Source organism: Balaenoptera physalus, assembly GCF_965194825.1.
Source record: "Balaenoptera physalus genome assembly, chromosome: 12".
In the NCBI taxonomy this organism is placed as follows: domain Eukaryota; kingdom Metazoa; phylum Chordata; class Mammalia; order Artiodactyla; family Balaenopteridae; genus Balaenoptera; species Balaenoptera physalus.
In genome coordinates, this window is record NC_138897.1 from 71,698,674 (window position 1) to 71,712,914 (window position 14,241).

The 14,241-nt window shown below is 40.4% G+C and overlaps 1 protein-coding gene across 1 annotated transcript in view; it reads right to left on the reverse strand.

Annotated features, from left to right (window-relative positions):
* The window catches only part of LOC309639609 (sodium/glucose cotransporter 1-like), a gene marked incomplete at its 5' end in the record, with an annotated part of 63,316 nt that overhangs the window by 4,487 nt on the left and 44,588 nt on the right, over positions 1–14,241 (reverse strand). The window contains 2 exons of the mRNA XM_082417024.1: positions 1,230–1,445; positions 3,804–3,972. Coding sequence (XP_082273150.1) covers positions 1,230–1,445; positions 3,804–3,972 — 385 coding nt within the window. The remainder of the gene's footprint in view (positions 1–1,229; positions 1,446–3,803; positions 3,973–14,241) is intronic.

A 14,241-nucleotide genomic window follows, 5' to 3' on the forward strand; every position in this document is an offset into this window, starting at 1 on the left:
ATTACACGACGAGCCCTGTGGACCAGGCCGCTGGGCAGGAAGAACATGGGATCGAGTGTGGTCCCGCTTCCCCTGGTAGCGCCCGGTGTGCAGCACATAGACACTGACCCGAAAGCATGGTTCCCCTTTGCCTCCCTCCCCTCCTCTCCAGAGCACCTGTGCTGCTGGGCAGAAAAAGCAATCAAGCACGTGGCTGCCTGAGAAGCGGGCAAGACCAAAATGTTGAGAATAAAAGAGCAGCAGAAAAGAAGTCAGACAAGTCGACCATTAAGACCCTGAGAGACAGGAGCTTGGGTCCAGCACCCACGGCTTCTCCATGTGCCGGGAGCAGGGCAGGGGACGTGTGGTGGGCGAGCTGTCCTGGGCACTCCTGGCCATCCTCCCCACTTGCTCCATCCCAGTCCCATGGGGCTCTGTATGCGAGAGAGGAATGGGTCAAAAGGAACTACTGAGCAGAAAGGTGGCCAGAGGGGAGGCGGCCTTCCAAGTTCTCAGCTCTCACCCAGACCCCAGGGCACACGGGTCTCACAGACCCACCTCCCTTCTGAGCTCCTCCTGCCCTCACCTCGGACACCTAGGACCCTCCCTGCTGCTCTCCGGCTCAGCCAAGCCCCTGTCCTGCTAAGTCTCCTGGCCATGCCCACGTGGGTGACGCGATGGAGTCTGGTCAGGCCCAGCCCTGCTGCTGGCTAGTTTTGGTGTCATGGACAAGTGACTTGACTTCTCTGAGCCCAGGCTTTTTATACTCCAACTGGGGTGACTGACACCTGCCTCCTGGGAGAGGGGAAGTGGCCGGGCAAGGAGAACGAGGCATGCCCAGCCACCAGCCACAGCACTGCCAGCATTACTGTCCCCCCTCCTGCTGGCTTAATCCCTTCTGGGTGGGTGGCAGCTGGGACTGCCCTGATTACATTAATTCACGCTGAGGTTAGCAACCTTAGCACTTCAAGGAAATTTTGTATTTTAAAAACCAAACTTCTCATTCTCAGTGAATACTTAATTGGAGAACTGTTGGAAAGCTTTTTAGTTTAGTTTTTAAGGCAAGGAGGTTATTTGCCCATTTATGACCCATCCGTCCCCCCAATCCCCAGCCCCCCGCCCCCCACCCCGCTTTCAAAAAGAATGCAGGAATTCAGCCACTTTTCTCCAAAGCTGGCAGAGCCAACTTGCGGTTCACAGGGACACTGGGACTGCGGTGGACCCCGGAGCATCCTCACGGCAGCACTTACATGTTTATCCGGAATCGGGTCTGTGAACAAGGAGATCCCCACGACGGTGAAAAGACTGATGGTGAAGAGGATGACGGCAAAATAGAGGTAGTGCACGCCGCAGATGATCCGAGGGCACCTGTTGTTTGTCGAGCAGCTCCAGGCCCCGTAGGCAAACTCGGACACCATGCGGCAGAAGCCAATCAGAAGTCCACCAGTCAGCCCCCAGAAGGCACCCTGCCAAAGGAGGAGCCCCGAGAGTCTCCTGGGAGGAAGACGGGGGATGAGACAAGCCATCCTCAGCCTCACCTCCTGACCAGTCTAAACTGGTCAGCTAAACTCAGCATAACAAGGGCTTCACATGCCTTGCAGAAGCAGAGTCTTAGCACTGTGAGGAGATGACACCTTCTTGGGCTGAACACAGACCGGAGATGCGTGGACACTCTCTTAGGTCAATCAGAGAACTTAGGAAATACTGGAGACAGTTTTAAGTTAGACGGTGAAGGCACATCTCAAACATAATGTGTCCAAAGAGACCTCAGTCTTGCCTGTTGCTGCAGGGGCACCTCCATCGCCCTGGCAGCTCAGGCAGAAACCGCAGGAGACATCCCTGGCCCCTTTCCTTCCATTCTGCCCTACCACCATTCTGCCCAATCCATCAGCAAATCGTCCCATCGTCTCCACAGTGACCACCTCAATCCCGATCTACCACCTTTTCTCACACAGGTGGAATCCGTACCTGGTGTCCCGCTCACCCGCTGTCCAAGAAGCCGGAGTGATCTCTTCAAAGCATGGATTAGGGAGTGCCCTGACTCTGCTGAAGACCACCGTGGCTTCTCATGGCTGCCCTCAGAAGCAAGTCTCATCTGCTCGAGCTGACCTCACCTGGCTCCGCCCTCTCCCCTGGTCAGTCTACTCTAGCCACTAAGCATGACCTCTTCCTGCATGTCAGGCCTGCCCACCGTGCTCTCGGCCAGGCCTTTGTACTTGCCCTTCTTTCTGCTTGGTTCTCTCTCTAGATCTTGGTGTTTCTGGCTCATCCTTCAGGATTCAGGTTCGAGGTCACTTTCTTAGGAGAAATCTTCTCCCACTATCTTGGCTAATGTCCTTGTGCTCCCCCTGGCCCCAGCACCTACCTTGCTAACCTCCATGATCCTTTTTGACTTTTAAACAGCACTACACCACTCTCAGAAATCTTATCTGCTCATTGGGTATCATCTGTCTCCTCCAACTGGACAGTCCACTCTTTAAGAGTGAGGACTTCGTCTTGGTGCTTGAGCTGCATCTGGAGCCTGTCTCCGGTGTGGCTGGGTGTTGGAGGAGGTAGAGGATACAGTGTGTGGGAAGCATCTTGGAGAAAGAGCTGAAACCAAAGGCCAGGTGCGGTCCACAGGACCCATTTATTGAAGGAGGCATGCAGAAAAGTGAAGATCTAGAAACAGATGGGCAGCAGAAGCCAGATGAGGGTGGGAGAGAAGGCCTGGAGAAGTTCTCTAGGTCAAGGAAGGTAGCCACAATATGCTGTAACCTTGGACCAGGGGTAGCTGGAGAGCCACTGACAAGATCCCCAGTTTCCCTTGGTGATAGGCCCCAGTACCGCAAGGGTGGTGACCATTGCTGGTAGGAGGCAGGTTCTCCTGACTGCCTGCTCCTCTGCCCATGCCCTTCCCAAGAGAGCACAGAGAAGAGCATCTCCAGAGCCCAGCAGCCCCCCACCCCACTCTCGGTGCTCAATTGAGTCCTGGTGAGCTAGGCAGAGCAAGAAGCACTAGCAGATTGGTCTGGAGGATTGAACACCTGACATGGGCCTGCAGGAAGCACCAGCCAGATGGAGGTAGACAAAGATATTCATGGCAAAGCAAAGAGTCCATGGGAATGAAGAGGGGCCAGAAAAGGCACGAAACAGGCAATCAGCACTGCAAGTGGTTAGCAGTGGCTGGGGCCTAGGGACTGTGTATAGAGAGGGCCAGGGCTGAGAGGCAGGCAGGAGCCAGGTCACAGAGGCACCATGCTCGGGAACTCGTGCAAGGCCCAGCTGCTCAGTGCTGTTAGGAGAAACAGGTCAAGATGTGACTCAAATAATGAATGAAAATATTCTGGCAAAGTGTGCTTTCAGTCTTACTGATGAAATGATCAAACCATTAATTGGGATCTTTATTTAGTTTTAAGTGTGGCTGGAGGAGATGGTCTTCATGCAGGGAAGGTGGTAGGAGCTCATGACTGAACATCCCCCTGTGAGTTTGAAATCTCTGAGCAGGAAACATCCATGCACAGAGGCAACAGAAGCATATCTTCCTGTGGCTAGATAAGCATGCAGGAGGATCCCACACACTTTGCATCATCTATGGCATGGTCGAAAGTGGATTACATTGCAAAGGGAAGAAAACAAATCAGAGCTTGCCTTTCCCCTGCATGCATGAGTGAGCTTGGACCAAAGCTGCCCAGGAGTAAATCATCTCTCAGAAAGCAAATGATGCAACGGTGTCAACTCCTGAAGCACAAGAGACCCTCTCAGGGCAACTTTTGCAAAGACAGGTATGATGTGAAGGCAAGCCCTCACACTGCCATGCCGTGGCCATGCCAACTCCCACCTACCTGCTCAGTGACTCTCTTGCAAAATATGGCAAGCAGGAAGATGGCAGCAATGGGCGGCATCAGGTAACTTAAAACTGCTTGCATGTATTCAAATAGTTGTTCCCTGTGTGCCATTTGTATAGCAGGGACCCATGCAATGGAGACAGCAAGTAAGATTATAACAAAAAACCTGTAAGTTAAACCAAAAGTCAATGGCAATTTTATGAGTTTCTTGCCTGCCAATAAAATATCTACAAACCATAAACTATTAGCTAGTTTTAATTATTCCTTAGGTTAAATTCAGGTGCCCATTCATAAGTGTGGCAGAGGAGATAGCCATACCCCTAAACACTAATAGGACCATAGGGCTGCAGGCAAAAACCCTTCAACTTCTGCACAAATAAAACTGAGGGTCCATTTGCCTGTTACTGGATCATGGGTAGATTTTCATCACATTTGGAGACTGTGTTGGGATGGTCGTGCTTAAAATATATAATACCTGGAAAATATTAATTTCTTCAGGGGTAACACATTTCTAAAGATTTCAGATGGATTAGTACGGCACCTGATTTTAAAGATTTGCGTAAACTCCCTTTAAACCCTTGGTTGTGCGTGTGGGGAAGAATTGCCAAATAGTCCACCAACAAGCAACTGTTGGAAGGCAGAAAAAGCTGAGCAAAGATTTCATTGCCTGCCTATAGCAGGGGAGACAGAAATTGGAGTTTGAATCTCATCAAGTCAGAGGGGCTAGGTAACCACCTCAGGCTTTTCACTGAAACCCCTGAATGTCCATGCCTTAGAAGCAGAGACTATTTCCCAGGACTAAGAACTTGCTATAAGACTAGAGCAAAACTGAAACAGAGTCACCCTAACAAAGTATAAAAACCAGGCCTCCACAACTTTAAGGGGATCAACTAGTAATTTACCTGCATGCTTGAACAAAAACCAATATTCTTCAGAGGAACATGATCCAGAATTTCTATAATGTATTATCTACAATGTTCAATATATAATAAAATTTTCTAGGCATGTGGAGAAGAAAATGTAACCCATAGTCAAGAAAAAAGCAATCAATAGAAACTGACCCCAAGATGGCTCAGATATTAAAATGAGCAGACAAGGACTTCAAAGCAGCTACTGTAGTTATGTTAAAGGACTTAAAGGAAATTATAGTTATAAGTGAACAGATGTGAAATCATGACAGAAAACTGGATACTAGAAAAAATTTAAAAAGGAACCAAATAGAAATTCCAGAACTGAAATTCTGGTTCAAAATATGAAACGAAAAATTCACAGGTTGGCTTTAACAGTAGATTGGAAATGGCAGGAGAAAGGGCCAATAAACCTAAAGGGAGATTGATAGAACTCTAAACTGAAGAACACAGAGAAAATTTTTTTTAAATAAACAGAGCCTCAATGATCTGTGGAACAACATCAAAAGAGCAAATATGTGTGTAAGTAGAGTCACAAAAAAAGAGATGAGGGATGCAGAAGACAAATATGCAGAGAAATATGGTCAACAATTTCCCATATTTGGTGAAAACCATTAATTCACAGATTCAGAAGTGCAGAAAAGCCCAATCAGCACACCATAACAAAACTGCTGAAAACCAAAAATGAAGAGAAAATCTTGAAAGCCCAGGAAAAAAGACACATTACATACAGAGAGCAGTACTATGAATTATAGATGACTTCTCACCAGAAACAAGAGGACAGAAGAGAATGGAAGAGCATACTTTAAAGTGGTAAAAGAAAAATACTGTCAACTCAGGATTCTACATCCAGCAAAAGTATCCTTCAAAAATAAAGATGAGGGCGTCCCTGGTGGCGCAGTGGTTAAGAATCTGCCTGCCAATGCAGGTGACACGGGTTTGAGCCCTGGTTCGGGAAGATCCCACATGCCGCGGAGCAACTAAACCCATGTGCCACAACTACTGAGCCTGCACTCTAGAGCCTGCGAGCCACAATTACTGAGCCCACGTGCCACAACTACTGAAGCCTGCGCACCTAGAGCCCATGCTCCACAACAAGAGAAGCCACCGCAGTGAGAAGCCTGCGTACCTCGCTGCAACTAGAGAAAGCCTGCGTGCAGCAACGAAGACCCAACACAACCAAAAATAAATAAATAAAATAAGTAAAAATTTTAAAAATAAATAAAGATGAAAGAAAAACATTTTCCAATAAACAAAAACTGAGAGAGTCTGTTACTAACAGACCTGCATTACAAGACATACTGAAATTCTTTAGGGTGAAGGGAAATAACACAGATGGAAACTTGAACCTAAAAGAAGGAATGATGAGCACCAAAAAAGTAAAATATAAGATGCTACATATATATTTTTTCTTATTTTATTTTCTTTAAAAGGCAGTTGACTGTTTAAGGCAAAAAACTGTATCACTATCACTGTATTCTGGGGTTAATAATGGATGTAGATGTAAAATATATGACAATCATAACATGAATGATGAAAGGGGAAAATGACATATACTGTTGCAAGGTACTTACATTTTACATAAAATGATACAATATTGATTTAAAGTACGCTAAGATAGGTTAATAACGCCTATTATAATGCCTAGAACAACAAAAAGAAATTAAAATATAAAAACTATTTCCAGCCATATTAATGATTACACTAAATGCAAGTGAACTCAAATTATAAAGACAGAGATTGTCAGATTAGATTAAAAATATCAAGATACAACTATATGTGCTCTACAAGGGACTCATTTTAAATATAGTTACAGGTTGAAAGTAAAAGATGTTATAAACACTAAGCATAAGAAAGCTGGTGTGATCTATAACAGTAATGAAGTAAATCTCAAGACAAGAAGTATTATCAGAGATAAAAAGGGACATTTCATAATGATGAAAAAGTTAATTCCTCAGGAAACCATAACAAGCATAAGCGCACCTAATCCCAGAACTTGAATATATAAAAGGTAAAAAAAAACCTGAAAGAACTACAAGACAGAAACAGACAACTACATAATCATAAATGAAGCTTTTAATACCTCCTCCGTGTATATAATATACACAGTATATATAATATATATAACAGAGGAACTAGACAGAAATTAAGAATACAAAAGTATCAATAAATTTCAAAAGATTAAAATCTCATAGAGTATGTTTTTGGATCACAGTGGAAGTCATTAGAAATCAATAACAATAAAATAGTTAGGAAAGTACTAAATACTTGGAAATCCAACAGCACACTTCTAAATAATCTATGAACACAGAAAAAAAATCACAAGGAAATTAGGAAATATTTTGAACTGATTAAAAATGAAGACACAACATATCAAAATTTGTGGGATGCAGCTAAAGCAGAGCTTAAAGGGAAATTTATAGTTTTAAGTAGTAATTGTAAAAAATAAGAAAGGTTTTAAACCAGTGATATGAATTTCCAATTTAAGAAGCTAAAAAAAAAAAAAAAAAGAAAGAAAAGAAAAGCAGGGTAAATCCAAAGTAAATAGAAAAAAGGAAACAAATAGAATTCAATGGGAGAAAAAAACCAGAGGAATCAACAAGCCCCAAAGTTGGTTCTTTGGAAAAATTATTAAAATTGATAAACCCCTAGGCAAGTTCACTCAAGAGAAAAAGAACCACCCCCCCCCCCCTGCCCACATATTACCATTACTAGAGATCCTACAGACACTGAAAGGATAATAAGGTAAAATTTGGGGAGGTGCTTGGAGCCATGGCAGTGAGGATGCTCCTGAATATTCTGCTCACTGGTACACCAGGAACTGGTGCTCACTGGTACACCACACTAGGTGGAATACTTGGGTGATTTAGCTCGAGGAGTCTGATCACCAGTTATCATGGAGCCTGGCAAGATGGCTTCTCCTAAGAGCATGCCAAAAGATGCACAGATGATGGCACAAATCCTGACAGATGTGGGGATTACAGAATATGAGCCAAAAGTTATAAACCAGACGTTGGTATTTGCATTCTGATATGTAAACACAATTCTACATCATGCAAAAATTTATTTATGACATGCTAAGAAAGCTACTGTTGATGCATATTATATGTGATTGGCAATCTGGTGTCATGCTGACCACTTTTAAAAAATAAAAGCTTTATTGTTTCACCTTTTGCATTCAGATACACAGTCCACCTGAAATGGATTTTTGTGTAAAGGGCGTTAGTCAATATTCTTTTTATCAGGAATAGCCAAATTACCCAGTACCATTCCTTCTCCCCTTACCACTTTCCCCACTGCACTGTACTGTAATCTTTGTCATGAATTAGATGACTGTATACCTGTGCGCCTTTTTTTGTATTCTGTTCCATTAATTTGTCTACCCCTGCAATAAAACCACATTGTCTAATTAGTATCACTTCACAATAGATATTGGTATCTGTTAGCATAAATCCTCCAGCTTTGTTCATCTTCAAGAATAGCCTTGGATATTCTCTGCTCTTCGCATTTCTATATTACTTTTAGAACTCATTTGTCAATTTTTATATGCACACAAAAAAGTTACTGCATTTTGATTGGGATTACTCTGAGTATGTAGAATAATATGGGGAGAACAAACATATTGTCAATATTGAATCTTCTAATTCACAGATATGGTATATTCCTTCTATACTTAGATCTCATTAATTTCTCTCGACAATGCTTTGTAATTTTCAGCAATTTTCTCATATCTTTTGTGAGATTTATTCCTAGGTACCTGATATGGTTTAATGACACTACAAATGGTAATATGTATAATGTGTAATGTGTAAAATATGACTAATTCTTGTATTTGATCTTTTATCAGTCTTGTTAAATTCATTTTAAAATTTTAAGTTTGTCTATGAAGTCTTTTATGACAATTTCATTTCTTCCCTTTCTATCCTTATGATATTTGTTTCCTTTTTTCACCTTTTTGCAGAGTAGCACCTCCAGTACAATGCTGAAGAAAAGTGGCTATAGTGGACGCATGTGTCTAGTTCCCAATATCAGGGGAAAAGATTTTCAAATATAAACATTAAGTATGATAAATGCTATAGGTTTTAAAGAATATGTATGTTTAAAAGTCAGAATAAAGAAGATCTTTTAAATTCTCTAATTTGCTAAGATTAAAAAATAGGTATTAAAAGTTTTGAATGATTTTTATCTATTAAGATGACTGTAATTTTCTCCTGTTTTCAGTTAATGTGGTCAAGTACATTGATTGATTTTTGAATAAAATCTATGCTTGCATTCTTGGAATAAACTCCAGATGGTCATGGTGTATTAGTCTATGTTTCTGGACCTGATTTGCTAATATTTTGTTAAAATTTTCTGCATCTATGTTCATATTTGCATGGTATGTATTTTCTCATGTTTTCTTTAAGCCTTCCTCAATCTTAAAGAAGATGTCTCTCTTCAATAAAGTTTCAGGATACAAAACTAACATACAAAAATCAGTAGTGTTTCTTTATACTAACAATGAATTATCTGAAAAAAATAAAGAAAACAATCCCATTTATGATAGCATCAAAAACAATAAAATACTTAGGATAAATTTAACCAAGGAGATAAAAGGTCTCTACATTGAAAACTATAAGACATTGATAAAATAAATTGAAGAAAACACAAATAAATAGAAAGATATCTTGTGTTCATGGACCAGACGAATTAGTATTGTTAAAATGTCCACACTACCCAAAGCCATCTATAGATTCAATGCAACCCTTATCAAATTTCCAACGGAATGTTTTACAGAATTAGAAAAAAATAATCCTAAAATTCATCTGGAACCACAAAAGATCCTGAATAGCCAAAGCAACCCTGAGAAGGAAGAACAAATCTGGAAACATCACACATCCTGATTTTGAACTATATTACAAAGCTATAGTAATCAGAACAGTATGGTACTGGCATAAAAACAGACACATAAACCAATGGGACAGAATCTAGAGCCCAGAAATAAAGCCGTACATATATGGTCAACTAATATTTGACAAGGGAGCCAAGAAAACTCAATGAAGCGAAGACAGTCTTTTCAATAAATAGTGCTGGGAAAATAGAACATTCATATGCAAAAGGATGAAACCAGACCCCTATCTTAACGCCACTCAAAATGAATTAAAGATTTAAATATAAGACCTGAAACCATAAAACTCCTAGAATAAAATATAGGGGATAAGCTCCTTGACATTGGTCTTGGTAATGATTTTTTTTTGGATATGACACCAAAATCCCAAGCAACAGAAGCAAAAATAAGCAAGTGAGGGCTTCCCTGGTGGCACAGTGGTTAAGAATCCGCCTGCCAATGCAGGGGACACGGGTTCGAGCCCTGGTCCAGGAAGATCCCACATGCCACAGAGCAACTAAGCCCGTGCGCCACAACTACTGAGCCTGTGCTCTAGAGCCCATGAGCCCCAACTACTGAAGCCTGCGCACCTAGAGCCTGTGCTCTGCAACAAGAGAAGCCACCACAGTGAGAAGCCCGCACACCACAACAAAGAGTAGCCCCCCCTCTCAGCAACTAGAGAAAACCCGCGTGCAAGCGAAGACAAAATGCAGCCAAAAAAAATTAAATAAAATGAATAAATAAATAAATTTATAAAAAAATAAATAAATAAACAAGTGAGACTACATCAAACTGAAAAGCTTCTACACAGTCAAAGAAACAATCAACAAAATGAAAAGGCAACCTACGGAATGGGAGAAAATATTTGCAAACCACACATCTGATAAAGGGTTGATAGTTCCTTAGCTGTCTAAGGAACTCAGACAACTTTAATAACAACAACAACAACAACAAAAACAACATAATAATAATAGAATTTTAAAAATGGACAAAGGACCTGATAGACATTTTTCCAAAGAAGATATTTAAATGACCAATAGGCACATGAAAAGGTGCTCAACATCACTAATCAGGGAAATGTAAATCAAAATCACAATGAGATACCATTTCATACCTGTTAGAATGGCTATTATCAAAAAGACAAGAGATAACAAGTGCTGGTGAGGATGTGGAGAAAAGGGAACCCTTGTGCACTGTTGGTGGGAGTGTAAACTGGTGCGGCCACTGTGCAAAACAGTGTGAAGGTTCCTCAAGAAACTGAAAACAGAACTACCACATGATCCAGCAATTCCACTTCTGGGTACATATCCAAAGGAAACAAGGATCACTATCTTGAAGAGACCTCTACACCCTTTACACTATTTATAATAGCCAAGACATAGAAACAACCAAAGTGTTCATTAACAGATGAATGGATAAAGAAGATGTGGTACATATACACAATGGAATATTGTTCGGCCACAAAAAAGAAAGAAATCCTCCCTTTTGTGACAACCTTTAGGGCATTATACTAAGTGAAATAAGTCTGACAGAGAAAGACAAGTGTTGTATGGTCTCACTTATATGTAGAATCTAGAAAAACCCTGAATTCATAGAAAGAGAGAGCAGACTGGGGATGGGTGTGGGGGGAATGGGTGAAGGTGGTCAAAAGATACAAACTTCCAGTCATAAGATAAATAGGTTCTGGGGACATAAGGTACAGCATGGTGACTGTAGTTAACAACACAGGATTGTGTATTTGTATGTTGTATATTTGAAAGTTGCTTAGAGAGTAAATCTTTTCTTTTTTTTTTTTTAAGAGAGTAAATCTTAAAAGTTCTTTTCACAAGAAAAAAAAAACTAACTATGTGAGGTGATAGATGTCAACTAAACTTGTGGTGATCATTTCACAATATATACATATATTGAATCATTATTGTACACCTGAAACTTATACAATGTTATATGTCAATGTTATCTCAACAAAACTGGAAAAGAAAGAAGGTGTTTCTTCTATGTAGATTACAGTTGGTTAAAAAAAAAAGCTCTGATAATCTTCACCTTTGAACTCAGCTAGTCTACCGATCTGTTTCATGAAATGACTGATATATTTAGGAGCCATCCTATTGTTTTCCAGTTAACCTACCTTTCACGTTCTTTTTATTCTTTTGACTTATTAGTTATTCCATATTTTACTTTTATTAACTTGTTAAACATTCTTGAACTGTTCTTATATTGTTTAGTCTAGAGACTACATGCATCCTTGACATATCACAGTCTGGTACAAGTTTTGACTTTTACCATGTCCCAAATAGCAAGAGAACGTGAGAATACTTAAGCTCCATTTAGCCCCTTCTCATTCTCTCTGGGATTACTGGCATATGTTTTGCCTCCATATGTTGTTAATCCCATAGACATTTTTTCTTATTGATGTCAACACTCACTCACTTCTATTTCCCACGTACTTACCCTTTCTGGTGCTCTTCATCCTTCTCTGAAGGTCAATTCTTCCATCTGGGTAGTTTTCCTGCAGCCTAAAGAACGGGCTTTAGTATTTCTTATCGTGAAATTCTTTTGTAATAAATTCTCTCAACCTGCATTTATCTGAAAATCTGTTTGTTTCACCTTCACTCTGGAGGCGATTTCGATGGGTATTGAATTCCAGGTAGGCAGTTTTTCTAGCACTTGAAGATGTCACTCCACTGCCTCCTGGCTTTTACAGTTTCTGTTGAAACTTCTACTATCAGTCTCTCTGTTGCTCTTTTGAAGGTGATGTGATTTACTTTCTTCTGGCTGCTCTAAAGATCTTCTCTATCTCCAGACTCCAGCAGTTTCACTATCACGTGGCCTGGGTATGGTCTCTTTTGTATTTATCCTGCCTGCGATTTGTGGAATTTCTTGAATCTCTGGATAGTCATCCAGATATTTGGAACATTCTTGGCCATTGTCTTCTCAAAATTGCTTCTACAGTTACATATATATATATGTGTGTGTGTGTGTGTGTGTGTGTGTATATATATATATATATAAATGTGTGTGTATATATATATAATTTCCAATTACATATATATTATTCTTCTGTGTTCCACGTGTATCTTCCTTTTCTCCTGTGTGCTTTAGTTTGGATATTGTTGACTAATCCATTTCCAAGCCACTAACAGTGTCTTCTGCTACAGCCAATCAGTTGCTAACAAATCCATTGAGTTCTTAATTTCAGATATTTATTTTTCAATTCTAGACCTTCTTATTTTTATAAATTCTAATTCTCTGGAAAAATTCCTAATTCTTTTCATCTATTTTATAAACCTTTCCCTCTATTTTCTTGTACCTATTAATCAAGGTTATTTCAAAGTCCTTGTCTGCTAACTTCACCTGTGGGTTTACTTTTTTTTTTTTAACATCTTTATTGGAGTATAATTGCTTTACAATGTTGTGTTAGCTTCTGCTGTGTAACAAAGTGAATCAGCTATATGTATACATATATCCCCATATCCCCTCCCTCTTGCACCTCCCTCCTACCCTCCCTATCCCACCCCTCTAGGTGGTCACAAAGCACAGAGCTGATCTCCCTGTGCCATGCAGCTGCTTCCCACTAGCTATCTATTTTACATTTGGTAGTGTATGTACGTCAGTGCTACTCTCTCACTTCGTCCCAGCTCACCCTTCCCCCTCCCCGTGTCCTCAAGTTCATTCTCTACATCTGCGTCTTTATTCCTGTTCTGCCCCTAGGTTAATCAGAACCATTTTTTTTTTAAGATTCTATATATATGTGTTAGCATACGGTATTTGTTTTTCTCTTTCTGACTTACTTCACTCTGTATGACAGACTCTAGGTCCATCCACCTCACTACAAATAACTGTTTTGTTTCTTTTTATGGCTGAGTAATATTCCATTGTATATATATGTGCCACATCTTCTTCATCCATTCATCTGTTCATGGACACTTAGGTTGCTTCCATGTCCTGGCTATTTAAATAGTGCTGCAATGAACATTGTGGTACACATCCCGTTTTGAATTATGGTTTTCTCAGGGTATATGCCCAGCAGTGGGATTGCTGGGTCATATGGTAGTTCTATTTTTAGTTTGTTAAGGAACCTCCATACTGTTTTCCATAGTGGCTGTATCAATTTACATTCCCACCAACAAAGCAAGAGGGTTCCCTTTTCTCCACACCCTCTCCAGCATTTATTGTTTCTAGATTTTTTGATGATGGCCATTCTGACCAGTGTGAGGTGATACCTCATTGTAGTTTTGATTTGCATTTCTCTAATGATTAGTGATGTTGAGCATCCTTCCATGTGTTTGTTGGCAATCTGTATATCGTCTTTGGAGAAATAACTATTTAGGTCTACTTATATATACATTTTATTTTACACATATATTAGTATAAATATAGTGGTAAGGGGGGACATTCTTGCCTTGTTCCTTTCTAGTTCCATTAGGCATGACTTGGCTTTTAGGGTGATACAGATATGTTTTGTCATGTTGAAAGGTACCCATTTTACCAAATACCTTTTCATTGTCTGAATAGATATATATGATTTTTCTCTTTGATCTATTAATATGGTGAGTAATGTTACTACATTTCCTAATATTGAACCATCCTTGTATTTCTGGAAAACAATCACAGTTGGTAATGAGATGTCATTCTTTTAACATTTTTTTAGTATATTGTTGGA